This window comes from Glycine soja, chromosome 12, assembly GCF_004193775.1.
Source record: "Glycine soja cultivar W05 chromosome 12, ASM419377v2, whole genome shotgun sequence".
In the NCBI taxonomy this organism is placed as follows: Eukaryota; Viridiplantae; Streptophyta; class Magnoliopsida; order Fabales; family Fabaceae; genus Glycine; species Glycine soja.
Window position 1 is genome coordinate 15,773,977 of NC_041013.1, and position 12,742 is coordinate 15,786,718.

Here is a 12,742-nt window from a genome sequence, read left to right on the forward strand (position 1 = left end):
TTGTACATTTAGAACCAATCCAACATGTATTATGCGGAACTTCAGTTAAATTTGATTGGAAATACATAAGCATTAAGCTCAGCTTTCTTTTCGAACCAAGAATTACGTTTTGGGCAATCCTTCTAGAACTGTCCATATTTCCCACAAAATGGAAATTATTGCTCTTTGATCCTTTCTTTTGGATTTGCATAGAGCCATCATTGGTCATTAATGACCCTTTGCCTTTATCATGCTTCTTCACAAATTTCTTTCCAACTCCTTGATTCCCTTGATGGCTTGCATAATGGATTGAGTGACTTCCTTGATTCTTAAACCTTGTTTCTTCTTGAACTAACATATCGTGCAATTCATGCACATTCCATTTATCTTCCATGGTATTATAGCTCATTAGGAACGGGTCATACTTAGACGATAATGGGTTCAAAATAAACTTATCAAGGAAGTTCTCATTCACAGTCATTCCCAAGGTCTTAAGTCTTGTTGCAATGTTTGTCATCTCAATGGCATGGTCATGCATAGTATGTGAATTATCAAATTTCATGGTGGTCAGTGAACTTATTAATGTCCAAGCAAGAGACTTATCAGTTGTTTGAGAGTACTCTCCCACTAACCCCATAAACTCTTTAGTACTATTGATCTTAAGGAGAATTGTTTTAATACTGTCTACAACAATCATTCTCATGAATATTAGGCTGAGTTTGTTAGATCATTCCCAAACTTTATAATGGGTTTTCTCTTCATTGCTACTAGCATCAGTAATAGTAGCAGACTTCTCTTCCAATATAGCAAGATCAAGATCCAAAACACTAAGATGAAATTGGATTTGCTCATTCTAGTAAGAGAAGTTAAGCCTATTAAAAATTGACTAAGATGGTTCATGAGATTTCAATGAATTGGGAATATGTATTGCATAATAAAATTCATATAAGCGTTTTGAAACATAAAACACATGTAATACATATAATTCATTTAGATAACAATCAATGTATAGTGATGCTCTCATTTGGGTGATACACCAACACACAACATACAAACATGATGATGCTAATAAAACTCTTTAACATTATTTGACAATTAATATGCACCAATTAGTAGTACCTACTACCTTTGGCTATATAAATAAACTAATGTTCCACACAAATTACCTACAACTATATTCATTGATTATGAGAACAACTAATCTAGCTTTGAACGATCCATAAATGCCTTATAACAATGAATTTCAATCTACATATAAACCAATAATCATATAATTTAACATCCATTATTCTACGAGTAATTAAAATAATCATTAATTTGGAATTAAATAACTTTATAGATTTGGTTACTAACAAATCCATCATACACTTAATTCCAAAATAAATACACAATCTGCACATACTTAATATTTACTGTCATTAACAATTCATAACCATTCCGTTTATCACCTTGTAGGCCATATATCATTCAATTCATATAATAACCAATAATAATAAATCTAATCACGTTCAAGTAGGAGAATCAAAGTTTTGAAACAATTAATAATAAAACTTCATGATTCTAATTATTTCACGTACTAGATATTTGCTCCCAAGAATCAGAAAAAAACTTTGGCCTTTTAAAATAATGACTTTGAAATATGAATCCAAGTATGTATCCCTAAACCAAAACATTGATTATCATATTTATGATCAAATCTTGGTGTGATTCTTCTTTTCATCCATCGTACATATTTTGACACCTATAGTCGACACATAGCAATAGAAAAATATGTAACAACAAAAAGCATACCATCGATAATAATTAACCAATGTAGAAAATTCCTAAATTTCATAATTATAATTCATAAATATTGGGGAGAAACATCTTTCATGGAGAATCATATAATTTCACAATACATGCTTTGATACGACATGTAAATTTTAAGGGTTCTCGAGATTAACAATTATAGGAAACCAGTAAAATTTTGAAACCTATGATTCTCACACAATCATTAGAGAGTAAGACATACCTTTGTCCATAGTGAGATCTCTATCGAGTTTTCGATGCGTCTTGATTTTCTTGAAAGAGGAAGAAAACAAAATTTCTTTCCCTTGACTATTCTTTCTATCTCTCTATGTTCGTGATAATTGGTGAGAGTTTTAAGTGAACACTTTTATGCCAGGAAGGAGATATTGTTTCATGTTAATGGGATTAACCTCTTTTAAATCACCACTCCTATCAAATAATAGTTATTTCTAGAAACTTTTTTAATTTAACCCAATTACAATTTAATTCTTAATCATTGATTATATATTTATTAGTCCCTACATAAGTTACATGTCTCTCGCATGAGACATTAATTCTTACAGTGAACACATGCAATGATGGGGTGTGGAGGTGGTGGGGTGGGGAATATGTCTTCACCTCCTAACCAACTCTCTGATGATAACGACGGTGAGGACATGGTTAGGGAGGGAGAGAAGGAAGAAAGATGATGGTGGTGGCGGTGAAGGTAGGAAGAGATAAGATGGTTAAGGTCGAGAGGGAGGAATGTTGGGGTCAAAGAAAGAGAAAGGAAAAAAAATGAAGCTACATATATCCATTTTTTAGTGGGCAAATATTAGACACATAGGTTTATAAATCCAAACCTCACTTCGGGCAAGAAGTAACACATTATAATTTAACATGAACAAAAAACAGACCAAAAAATTTGGACGGATTAAATTCAAAATTAAAAGAATGAAAACATATTTTAGCCCTAAATTAAATTGTTGAATAAAAGGCATAATCATATAATTGACCCCTTAATTATAATGAAAAGTTCAATTGAATCTCTCAATTATTAAAAAGTTCAATCGGTTCTTTTAATTATTTAACAAAATTCAATTGAGTCTCTTAATTCTTAAAAAATTCATTCAAATCCTTTAATTATTTAAAAAAATTTCAATTAAGTCCTTCAATTATTAAAAGATTCTATCGGATTCTTTAATTTGGTCTCTTAGTTATTAAAAAAGTCCAATCAAAATTTCTCTATCTTATTATACATAAGGATCTGATTGTAGTGTTTTAAATAATTAAAAAAATCTAATTAAACTTTTAAATAATTAAAGAATCCAATTAAAGTATTTTAAACAATTAAAGGAGTTAATTGAACTTTTTAGTAACAGAGAAACTCAATTAAATTTTTAATTATAATCAAGGAATTAATTATATAATTAAGAGAAAATAAAAACAAATGGAATTGATGGTTAAAGTGTCAGCCCGCTGGGCCTGTGAGCATTGATCCAAAGACGCATCTTTTGCTTCACTCGTCATCACTACGCAGATCGCAGCAAACCAGACTAAACTCCGACGATGCCTCCCGTCGCTCCTCGATCCGGTGATGCCATATTCGCCAACGTCGAACGCGTCGTAAGCAACCCATAGCCAAAAGCAAGACCCTCGTTATGCCCCGTTTGGTTTTCGAGAAAGTGAAACCTTTTAAATTCCCATATTCCCCCGATTTCCACTCCAAACTGTCGATTCCTCCATTTTGTTTTACACTTTACACGAAAAAAGCGTCAATTTTGTTTTTATTTTTTTGCTGAAGTTAATGGAATCGTTAGTGAATTCATATGATAGTAGCCTAATTGGTTTGGATTGTGCAGAATGCGGAGCTGTTTACTTTGACGTATGGCGCAATTGTGCGTCAATTGCTCACGGATCTGGAAGAGGCTGAGGAGGTTAACAAGCAGCTTGATCAAATGTACGTTTCTGAATCACTCTTTCTTCTTTTGAATTCGCTGAATGTTGTTAGTTTAATCTTTTTGTGTAAAAAAAGTTTATTTTTGTGATTCCTTGGTTCAGTGTGTATTTATATGTATAAAGGTGAATGTTTGGAGTGGATAATTGAGTTTTATTTACCCTTTCTTATAAATAGAGAAACTCAGTGTCTCATGGAGATTAGCCGGAACCATGGACACGTGGTGGTCCTGGACCATGTACTAGTTTCTTGTAGGGAAGAGAGTTATAGAAATGGAAATTAGAAGTTGGAAAGTAAAAGATGTGATCAAACCAGATTAAAAATGGGGTGAAAAAGGAGATGAAAGAGAATTTGGGTTTAGGAATATAATTACCCTATTCATATTTAGATTACTTATATTTACAAATGTGAATTTTGGTGTTTGGTTGGTGTTTTCAGGGGTTACAATATTGGAATCCGTTTGATTGATGAGTTTTTAGCCAAGTCTAATGTCTCCAGATGCAACGATTTCAGAGAGACGACTGATGTTATTGCAAAGGTATTGTATTGTCTTTTTGGTGTCTTTACTTGCTATAGATAAAATGTCAGAAAATTCATTCTTTTATACTTCAGAGATTATGCATCTCTGCTTGTTCATTTGATCTGTGTTATTTAATGTACAACTTACTGAAAGTAACTTGCAATTTAATGTTGTTGGTAGTATTATAAAAGGATCTTGCTGATGAGTGCTCTAAGGCTGCTGGTTAAGAAATCAATAAATAAAATGTTTTTTTTTTATCAGAAATCATGGTTAGAGTGCATTCCTAATATTTTAGATGTTACACTTTACTGGAATTTTTTCCACTTTTGATTCCTTAACCATTGCTCTTTAAATGAAGCTAAAGCTTAAGTGGACAAGTTCCACAAATTTGTTTTATTTTTCTTATTAAAAAGGTAATTCTTTTTTTATTTCACTTTCTCCCATGCTTTTAATTAATTTAAATTTTTTCATATATTACATCTTTATGAACTGTATTCCTATGAAGTATGTTAATTGGTTTATTATTTTATTGCAATGAATATTTGTTTTCTTGCAAATATGTGTGATTGAAAAATACTAGTGGTCGAATGGATGCAGGTGAGCCGCATCTGCTCCATAAAATATTTATTAGTTAACTGTTATATACTTGAGTTTGTAGTTGGATTTCTTGGTTACAGTTTATAGGATTTTGGTTGGGCCTTAGTAATTAGTTAAAATAGTATATTTACGTGATTCAAATATTAGGGGGTAGGAATTACCTTAAATAAGATGAAAGGGCTTCAACCATGACTTGAACTTCAATATGATGGTATTCCTATGGCCTGAGTAGTTAGTTGGAACAGTTATGTTTTAGCAGTTAAAGTGTTTGGGGTAGGAATTAGCTTAAATAGGAGGAAAAGGTAGAAGAGGGAGGTCAAGGGGCATATTCTGAATTGTTAGCATTTGGGAATTGAACAAATGTTCAGGGAAACCCTGTATGAAGGGGAAATGCTTCGAAGAGGGATTTCCTCCTTGTTCTGTTCATATTCAGTGAAGCAATAAGATCATTCATTTCTTTTCTCTATTTCCATTGCGGTTTCCTAACAGATTTGCACTCGAGCCTGCACAACATATCTGTGGCATTTTTTTTGGGAGGGGAGGGGCTGTGTGATACGAAAGAAGGGGTGCCACTGCCAATGGCAAGGCCCAACAGAAAAAGCACAAGACCAAAATACCTCCACGATTATGTGTAACGGCTTGTGGTGACCTGGCAATCCTGTCCCCTGTTTTGCCTACCATTTCCATAGAGCAGAATCCTTTCTGTTAGTGCATATCCTGCAAAATTCCAAATTCTGTTATGATAATAGCTATATATACAGCATCATGTAATAAGGAAACGACAATGAAATTATCTTAAGAACTTTCTTATCTGTGTTAGGAGGACACTGGCCCTCGAAGCCCAGTCTCGCTCTTTCCCTTTCCCTAACATTGGTGCTTTCATTGTCCTTGCTCATGGCTGAGTCCACTCGTTCCAAAGCAAACTCAGATCGTTTGGAGGATGCCATCACCAAGCTCTCACAGAACCACTTATCCCTCAGTGAAACCATTCATTCCATGACCCTCAAATTGGAAGAACTCATCCACAAGTTTCCCACCCCAGACTCCCCTCAACACTCACCTTTTTCTTCCACAGCTGTCCCACCTCCTCCCGCGTCCCCATCCTTTGCTCATTGCCTGAAACTAGAAGTCCCACGTTTCGATGGTTCCGACCTGATGGGTTGGATATTCAGAGTCACACAATTTTTTGAATATCACTCGACCCCGGAACACGACCGCCTGACCGTTGCTTCCTTCTACATGGATGGCAAGACCCTTGTATGGTTCTAGTGGATGACCAGGAATGGTCAACTCACTTCTTGGCCGGTGTTCCTACAAGCTTTACAGACCAGATTTGCTCCCACTCAGTATGACGACCCTAATGGGTCTTTATTCAAACTCACAACGCGGAGATGTTCAGATGTACCTGGTGGAGTTTAAGCACTTGGCCAACCGGATTGTGGGTTTGCCGCCACAGTTCCTCTTGAGCTGTTTTGTCTCAGGACTCTAGGCCGACATCCGCTGTGAGGTTCAGGCTTTGCAGCCCCTCACCTTGGTCCAGGCAGCGGGGTTGGCCCGTCTCCAGGAGGAGAAATTGTTTGACGGTCGTCGGCCACCACGCCCTCGATCATCTTTCTTTTCTTCACCAACACCTCCCGCGCCCCCGGTGGCTGTGGCACTTTCTTCGGTGCCGCTAGCGTCACCTTCGATTCCGTCTCGGCTCGCAGTTCTCATCAAGCGCCTATCTCCGGAGGAGCTGACATTGCGGCGCGAACGTGGCTTTTGTTTCAACTGCGATGAAAAATTTCATCGTGGCCACAAGTGTGCCTCCAAGGCATTTTTGCTTATTGGGGACGATGAGGAGCCTTTTGAAGACGCTGCTCCTTCGTTGGAGCCCTCACCCTACCCGCCCGATCCCACTGACCCGCTTCAGGCCCAAATCAGCCTTCATACCCTTTCGGGCCATCTCGCCCCTGAAACCCTGCGTCTGGTGGGCCAAGTCGCTCTCCTCCCCGTGATGATCTTAGTAGACAGGGGGAGTACACATAACTTCATTCAGGAGAGTGTGGTGAAGCAACTGGGCTTGTCACCGTGTCAAACAGCTCCCTTGTGGGTGATGGTGGGTAATGGTCACACGTTGGATTGTCACCTTCTTTGCGAAGCCACCATGATTACGATTCTGGACATTACCTTCTGTGTTGATCTTCACGTTCTGCCCTTGTGCGGAGCCAACCTTGTTCTGGGTGTGCAATGGCTAAAGTCTCTCGGGCCGGTATTAACGGACTACAACAAATTATCAATGAAGTTCATGCGAGAAGGGCGTTTGGTGGAGTTCCTGGGAGACACTGATGCTTCCTTACATCTCATCACCCATCATCAGCTTCGCCGATTAGTTCGTAAAGACACTACAAGCACCTATTTTCATCTCCACATTACTCCAACAAAACCCCCCTCCACCCCACTCGTCCCTACCACCCTACCCTTATCCATTTAGACACTTCTAACCCACTTTGTTTCCCTTTTTCAGACACCCTCGTCCCTACCACCCTCTAGACCCACCAATCATCGCATTCACCTCATCCCAAATGCAGACCCAATCAATGTCCGGCCTTATAGATACCCTCACTTCCAAAAGCAAGAAATTGAAGCTCAGGTGAACACGATGCTGCAGAATGGATTGATTTGCCCAAGCACCAGCCCTTTCTCCTCTCTGATGATCTTGGTTCGGAAGCAGGATGGCACTTGGCAGTTTTGTATAGATTACCGTGCCCTAAATGCGATTACGGTGAAGGATTGTTTTTCCGATTCCCACCATTGATGAACTGTTGGATGGATTAGGTGGCGCGGCGTGGTTTTCTAAGCTGGACCTCCTCCATGGCTATCACCAGTTATTAATGCATGAAGACGACATCTCCAAAACAGCTTTCCGCACGCATCATGGCCACTTTGAATTCAGAGTCATGCCGTTTGGCTTATGCAATGCCCCTTCATCGTTTTAGGCAACGATGAATGCCATTTTCCGGCCGTATCTCCGTCACTTCATCATTGTCTTCTTTGATGATATTCTAATCTTCAGCAAGACTCTCGAGGACCATGTCGAACACTTGGAAAAAGCTTTCCAGATTCTCATGAAGGAGCAATTCTTCCTGCGTTTGTCCAAATGTTCATTTGCACAAACACAAATTGACTATTTGGGACACGTGGTCTCATCTCAAGGGGTAGCACCGGTGCCGGCGAAAACCCTAGCAATTCGTCAATGGCCTACCCCACACTCGGCTAGAACCTTGCGCAGTTTTCTTGGCCTCGCCGGATTTTACCGCAGATTCATTCGCGGTTACGCTTCGATTGTGGCGTCTCTAACGTGATTGCTGGGTCACGATTCCTTTGAGTGGTCACCGGAGGCAGAACGTGCCTTTATTGACTTAAAGTAGGCGTTGACTAATGCCCCTGTCTTGCAATTACCTGACTTCGCACTTCCATTTACAGTGGAAATGGATGCGCCCAGTGTCGGCATCAGCGCAGTGCTGTCTCAGAAGAACCATCCACTCGCGTTCTTCAGTAAACCCTTTCCACCTAAGCTCCTTCGTGCTTCCACTTATGTGCGCAAACTCCTTGCCATAACCGCCGCAGTGAAGAAATGGCGTCAATACCTCTTGGGACACCGTTTCACCATCATCACCGACTACCGTATCCTGCGAGAGTTGATGACACAGGTGATACAAACACCTGAACAACAAATGTATTCGGCTAAATTGATGGGGTACGATTACTCCATTCAATATCGTTCGGGTAAGTTAAACATAACAGTTGATGCCCTGTCTCAGCTCTTGGAGATCATGGATGGTTCCCTGCTATTGCTCTCGATTCTGTCCATGACTTTTCTCAGTGAATCGAAGACTCACTTATTACATCATCTTGATTTCCTCAAGTTGCGGCAGGAGATTACCCTCCATCCTGATCAATTTCCCAACTATCAAATTGCTCAGGATTCAATCCTGTACCAAGGTCGTATTTGGTTACCGGCGGGATCTTCTTTCATTCCGACCTTACTCATAAAGTACCACTCGTCTCCCATAGGAGGGCATATGGGGATCACGAAAACTCTCGCCCGTATCAATGACGATTTTTTTTGGCCCGGAATGCGCAAGGATGTTGCCAGCTTTGTCGCATAGTGCCTCGACTGTCAACATACAAAGTATGAGACCAACAAGCAGGCCAGCCTCCTCTGCCTGTCCCTCTCTGCCCTTGGGAGGACCTCTCCCTCGACTTCATCGTTGGTCTGCCGTCATTTCGGGGCTATACGACAATCTTGGTCGTGGTGGATCGATTTTTGAAGGGCATCCACTTGGGTTACCCAGCACACCGCGCATTTAGTTGCCATGCTCTTCATGGACATTGTGGGTAAGTTCCATGGCATGCCTCGGAGCTTAATCTCCGATCGCGACCCTCTATTCATGAGTCATTTCTGGCAGGACTTATTCCGGCTGAGTGGCACGACCTTAAGGATGAGCTCTGCCTACCATCCGCAGACCGATGGTCAGACGGAGGTATTGAACTGGGTCATTGAGCAATGTCTTCGGGCTTTCATGCATCAGAAGCCATCATCGAGGGAAAAATTTTTAAATTGGGTCGAGTGGTCCTACAACACCTCGATCCATTCCGGCTCGGGTTTGTCCCCATACGAGTTGACTTTCGGCAAGAAGCCCCTTTCCATTCCACAATACCTTACGAGCACTTCAAAGCTAGACACAGTGGATGATATTTTGAAAACCCGAGAGGAAGCTTTTTCCGTTATGCGCAAGAAGCTGATAAAAGCTCAAGACCTCATGAAGAAAATGGCGGACAAGAACCGCAGGGACGTCACCTTTGCGGAAGGAGATTGGGTCATGGTCAAACTACATCCTCATAAGCAATCCTCTGTCTCGGGAACTTATTCCAAGCTTACGAAACGATTCTACGGGCCCTACAAGATCGTGGAACACATGGGCAAAGCTGCGTATAAGCTACAGTTGCCAGAAGATGCTCGCATTCACCTCGTGTTCCATTGCTCCTTACTCAAGCCCTTCCATCACTCTACTGCAGAGCACATTGATTACTCCTTTGGTGATTTTGGATACGTGCAGAGGCACGGACACGGACGTCCAGGTATTGGTGCAGTGGGAGGGCCTTCCACCCGAAGAGACCACGTGGGAAGATTGGACGCCATTGAAGGACACCGTCCACCTTGAGGACAAGGTGCTTTTCCAAGCCATGGGGAATGATACGAAAGAAGGGTGCCAATCGCAAGGCCCAACAAAAAAAGCACAAGACCCAAATACCTCCACGATTATGTGTAACGGCTTGTGGTGACCTGGCAATCCTGTCCCCTGTTTTGCCTACCATTTCCATAGAGCAGAATCCTTTCTGTTAGTGCATATCCTGCAAAATTCCAAATTCTGTTATGATAATAGCTGTATATACAGCATCATGTAATAAGGAAATGGCAATGAAATTATCTTAAGAACTTTCTTATCTGTGTTAGGAGGACACTGGCCCTCGAAGCCCAGTCTCGCTCTTTCCCTTTCCCTAACAGTGTGTATGTGTGGAGGAGTAGTCTCTTTTTTGGAGTGTGTTTTAACCTGAATATGAATATAGAGTAAGGACCTAAAACTATTACAAGTCATTAAAGAGTTATGACTTGGAGCATTTGATATAATGACATGTTCCTTTCTTTGTGTATAGACTAATATAGTGTGTCAACCTGACCAGTCCTGTGCTTTCATAGTTTCATTAAGTGGGTTTCCAGATTATCTTATTTTGGGAAAACAAACTCTCTCAGTCTCTCTGCAACTTCCAACAAAAAGCTTTTGGAAGAAAAAAATTCAATCACTTCAAAAAAACAATCGGTGCCCAAACTTGCTTTGAGAATGTTGATTGCCTATTTTTCTAATCAAATCTCTTTTCAACCTAGGTTAGTCATCACCAACTATCTAGTCAATATTAACTCACTTGGCCGAGTGTTATAGAAGGATACCATACATGGAGTTCCTTTGCAATCCGTTCCATTGTACTTCTATGACTTTTGTCACATGTTATGATTTGTTTGGGCTATTGATGTTTAATTTCAGTATGAAACAGTTGGATGACATTTTGATTGGTATGATGTTTACAAGATTAAGAATTGATTTTTGGTTGTGTGATCGGCATTTTTTGTTTGTTTATTAATTATATTACTAGTAAAGTGTATTTAAGGGAGAAGGTAAGTTTTTATTTAATCAACTTTAATTTTGCTTTTTACAGGTTGGTTTTAAAATGTTCCTCGGTGTTACTGCATCTGTGACCAATTGGGATGCTGATGGAACATGTTGTAGTATTGTTTTGGAGGATAATCCTTTGGTAGATTTTGTTGAGCTTCCTGACAACTGCCAAGGTTTGTACTATTGCAACATCTTAAGTGGAGTCATCAGAGGAGCCTTAGATATGGTAAGTTTCTGTTCCTATTTGTTAATTTGTTACATCAATTGCTTCAACATTCTAGAATTTCAATTTATCAAATATCAGTTGTATTTTTCATTTTTGTTTTCGCTTTTAACACTTGGGAAACTGGGAAAATATAATAGTTTGATTACTGCAGCCTTCCTCTGTGGTCTTCTGAAATTTGAGTATTTTCTCAAACATGAAATGGATTACTCCTTTTTTATTTTATTTTTTATTTCTTTATGTACCACAGTGTACATGGAAAGGGCAATTTTTTTTTTTTTTTATTTTTTATCAATTTTTGCTTTGAGTTGCTAGTTCTATTCTATATAAATCATTTAATATTTTATGAATGCAATGTTTTTTAGCTTCCCTTTTGTAGAGATCAAGAAAGTCAATGTTTTGCTTGAAAATTTCCACATTATGGGCAAGTTTAGCTTGACCAGAACCATGTCACTGAACTCAACCTAATTAAATTACTTAAAAAACTTTATGATAGTAAATTGTCCTGGAGGAAAATGAGGCATGGCATGTAATGTTCTGTTTTCTGTTATATCTTGGGAATTGGGTATCATGATGAAGCGTTAAAGTTTTTTCTCCCTATGCCATAAGCTTTGTTCTTTTTCTGTAAACATGATTCTCATACATCCACGTACAGGTGTCAATGAAAACTGAGGTAACTTGGCTTCGTGATGTGCTTCGCGGTGATGATGTGTTTGAGTTGCAGGTAAAACTTCTCAAGCATGTCCCAGAAGAGTATCCATACAAGGATGACGAGTGAATTTGTTTTGTAGTATTGTATACTCCAGGTTTTCATTACTTCATCATCTCTGCATTATTAGATTATCATATTCTGACTGGTCCTGTGTGTATTATGATAAAACACTAAATACAACAGAAAATCTTTAATTAAATGATTATCATATTGGCTTTGACAGCGAGCTACGATCTATTATGATTTCTGAGGGCCCTATAGATTTTGAGTTTTTCTTATTATCTTCCTCATTATATGTTATTATGGGCTTGATATAGATATTTTTAAAGTCATGAGACCTGGTTTGCTCATTGACCTGGTCGAGGTGGTGGGCCAGTGGTTCAACCGGTGGGCTAGTAATTGGCTCGGTTTGATCCGGTCTACATTAAAAAATTTAAAATTATATATGTATCTATTATATATAAGTATATAACTAATATTATTTAACTAAAAAAAGTTCATCCATAATTTCATACTCTAAAATCTAAAATAATAATTGAAGTATTAAAATTAATAACAAAAGTGAAGTGTATTAGTAATAAAAGAGATAGTAAATAACAACTAGTTAAATTAAAAGTGTAGAATGAGTATATTTAGAAGAATTAGTTGTCTTTCTTTAACTTATCACTTTAAAGTCTATTTAAATGGATATTTTTGGTAAGTGATGGGGAATAGAGCGTCATATAATATACTCCTAATTAACATAGACATTATGGTAGTGCACTTACACTAT

General features: G+C 38.8%; 1 protein-coding gene across 1 annotated transcript; it reads left to right on the forward strand.

The window, feature by feature from the left end:
- Nucleotides 1–3,211: 3,211 nt before the first annotated feature.
- Nucleotides 3,212–12,213, forward strand: LOC114378219 (trafficking protein particle complex subunit 3-like). Its single transcript, XM_028336775.1, has 5 exons — nt 3,212–3,372; nt 3,609–3,706; nt 4,142–4,241; nt 11,079–11,261; nt 11,914–12,213. Exons 1-5 carry the CDS (start codon nt 3,316–3,318, stop codon nt 12,034–12,036), a joined length of 561 nt encoding a protein of 186 aa, XP_028192576.1. The 5' UTR covers nt 3,212–3,315; the 3' UTR covers nt 12,037–12,213.
- Nucleotides 12,214–12,742: the final 529 nt, after the last annotated feature.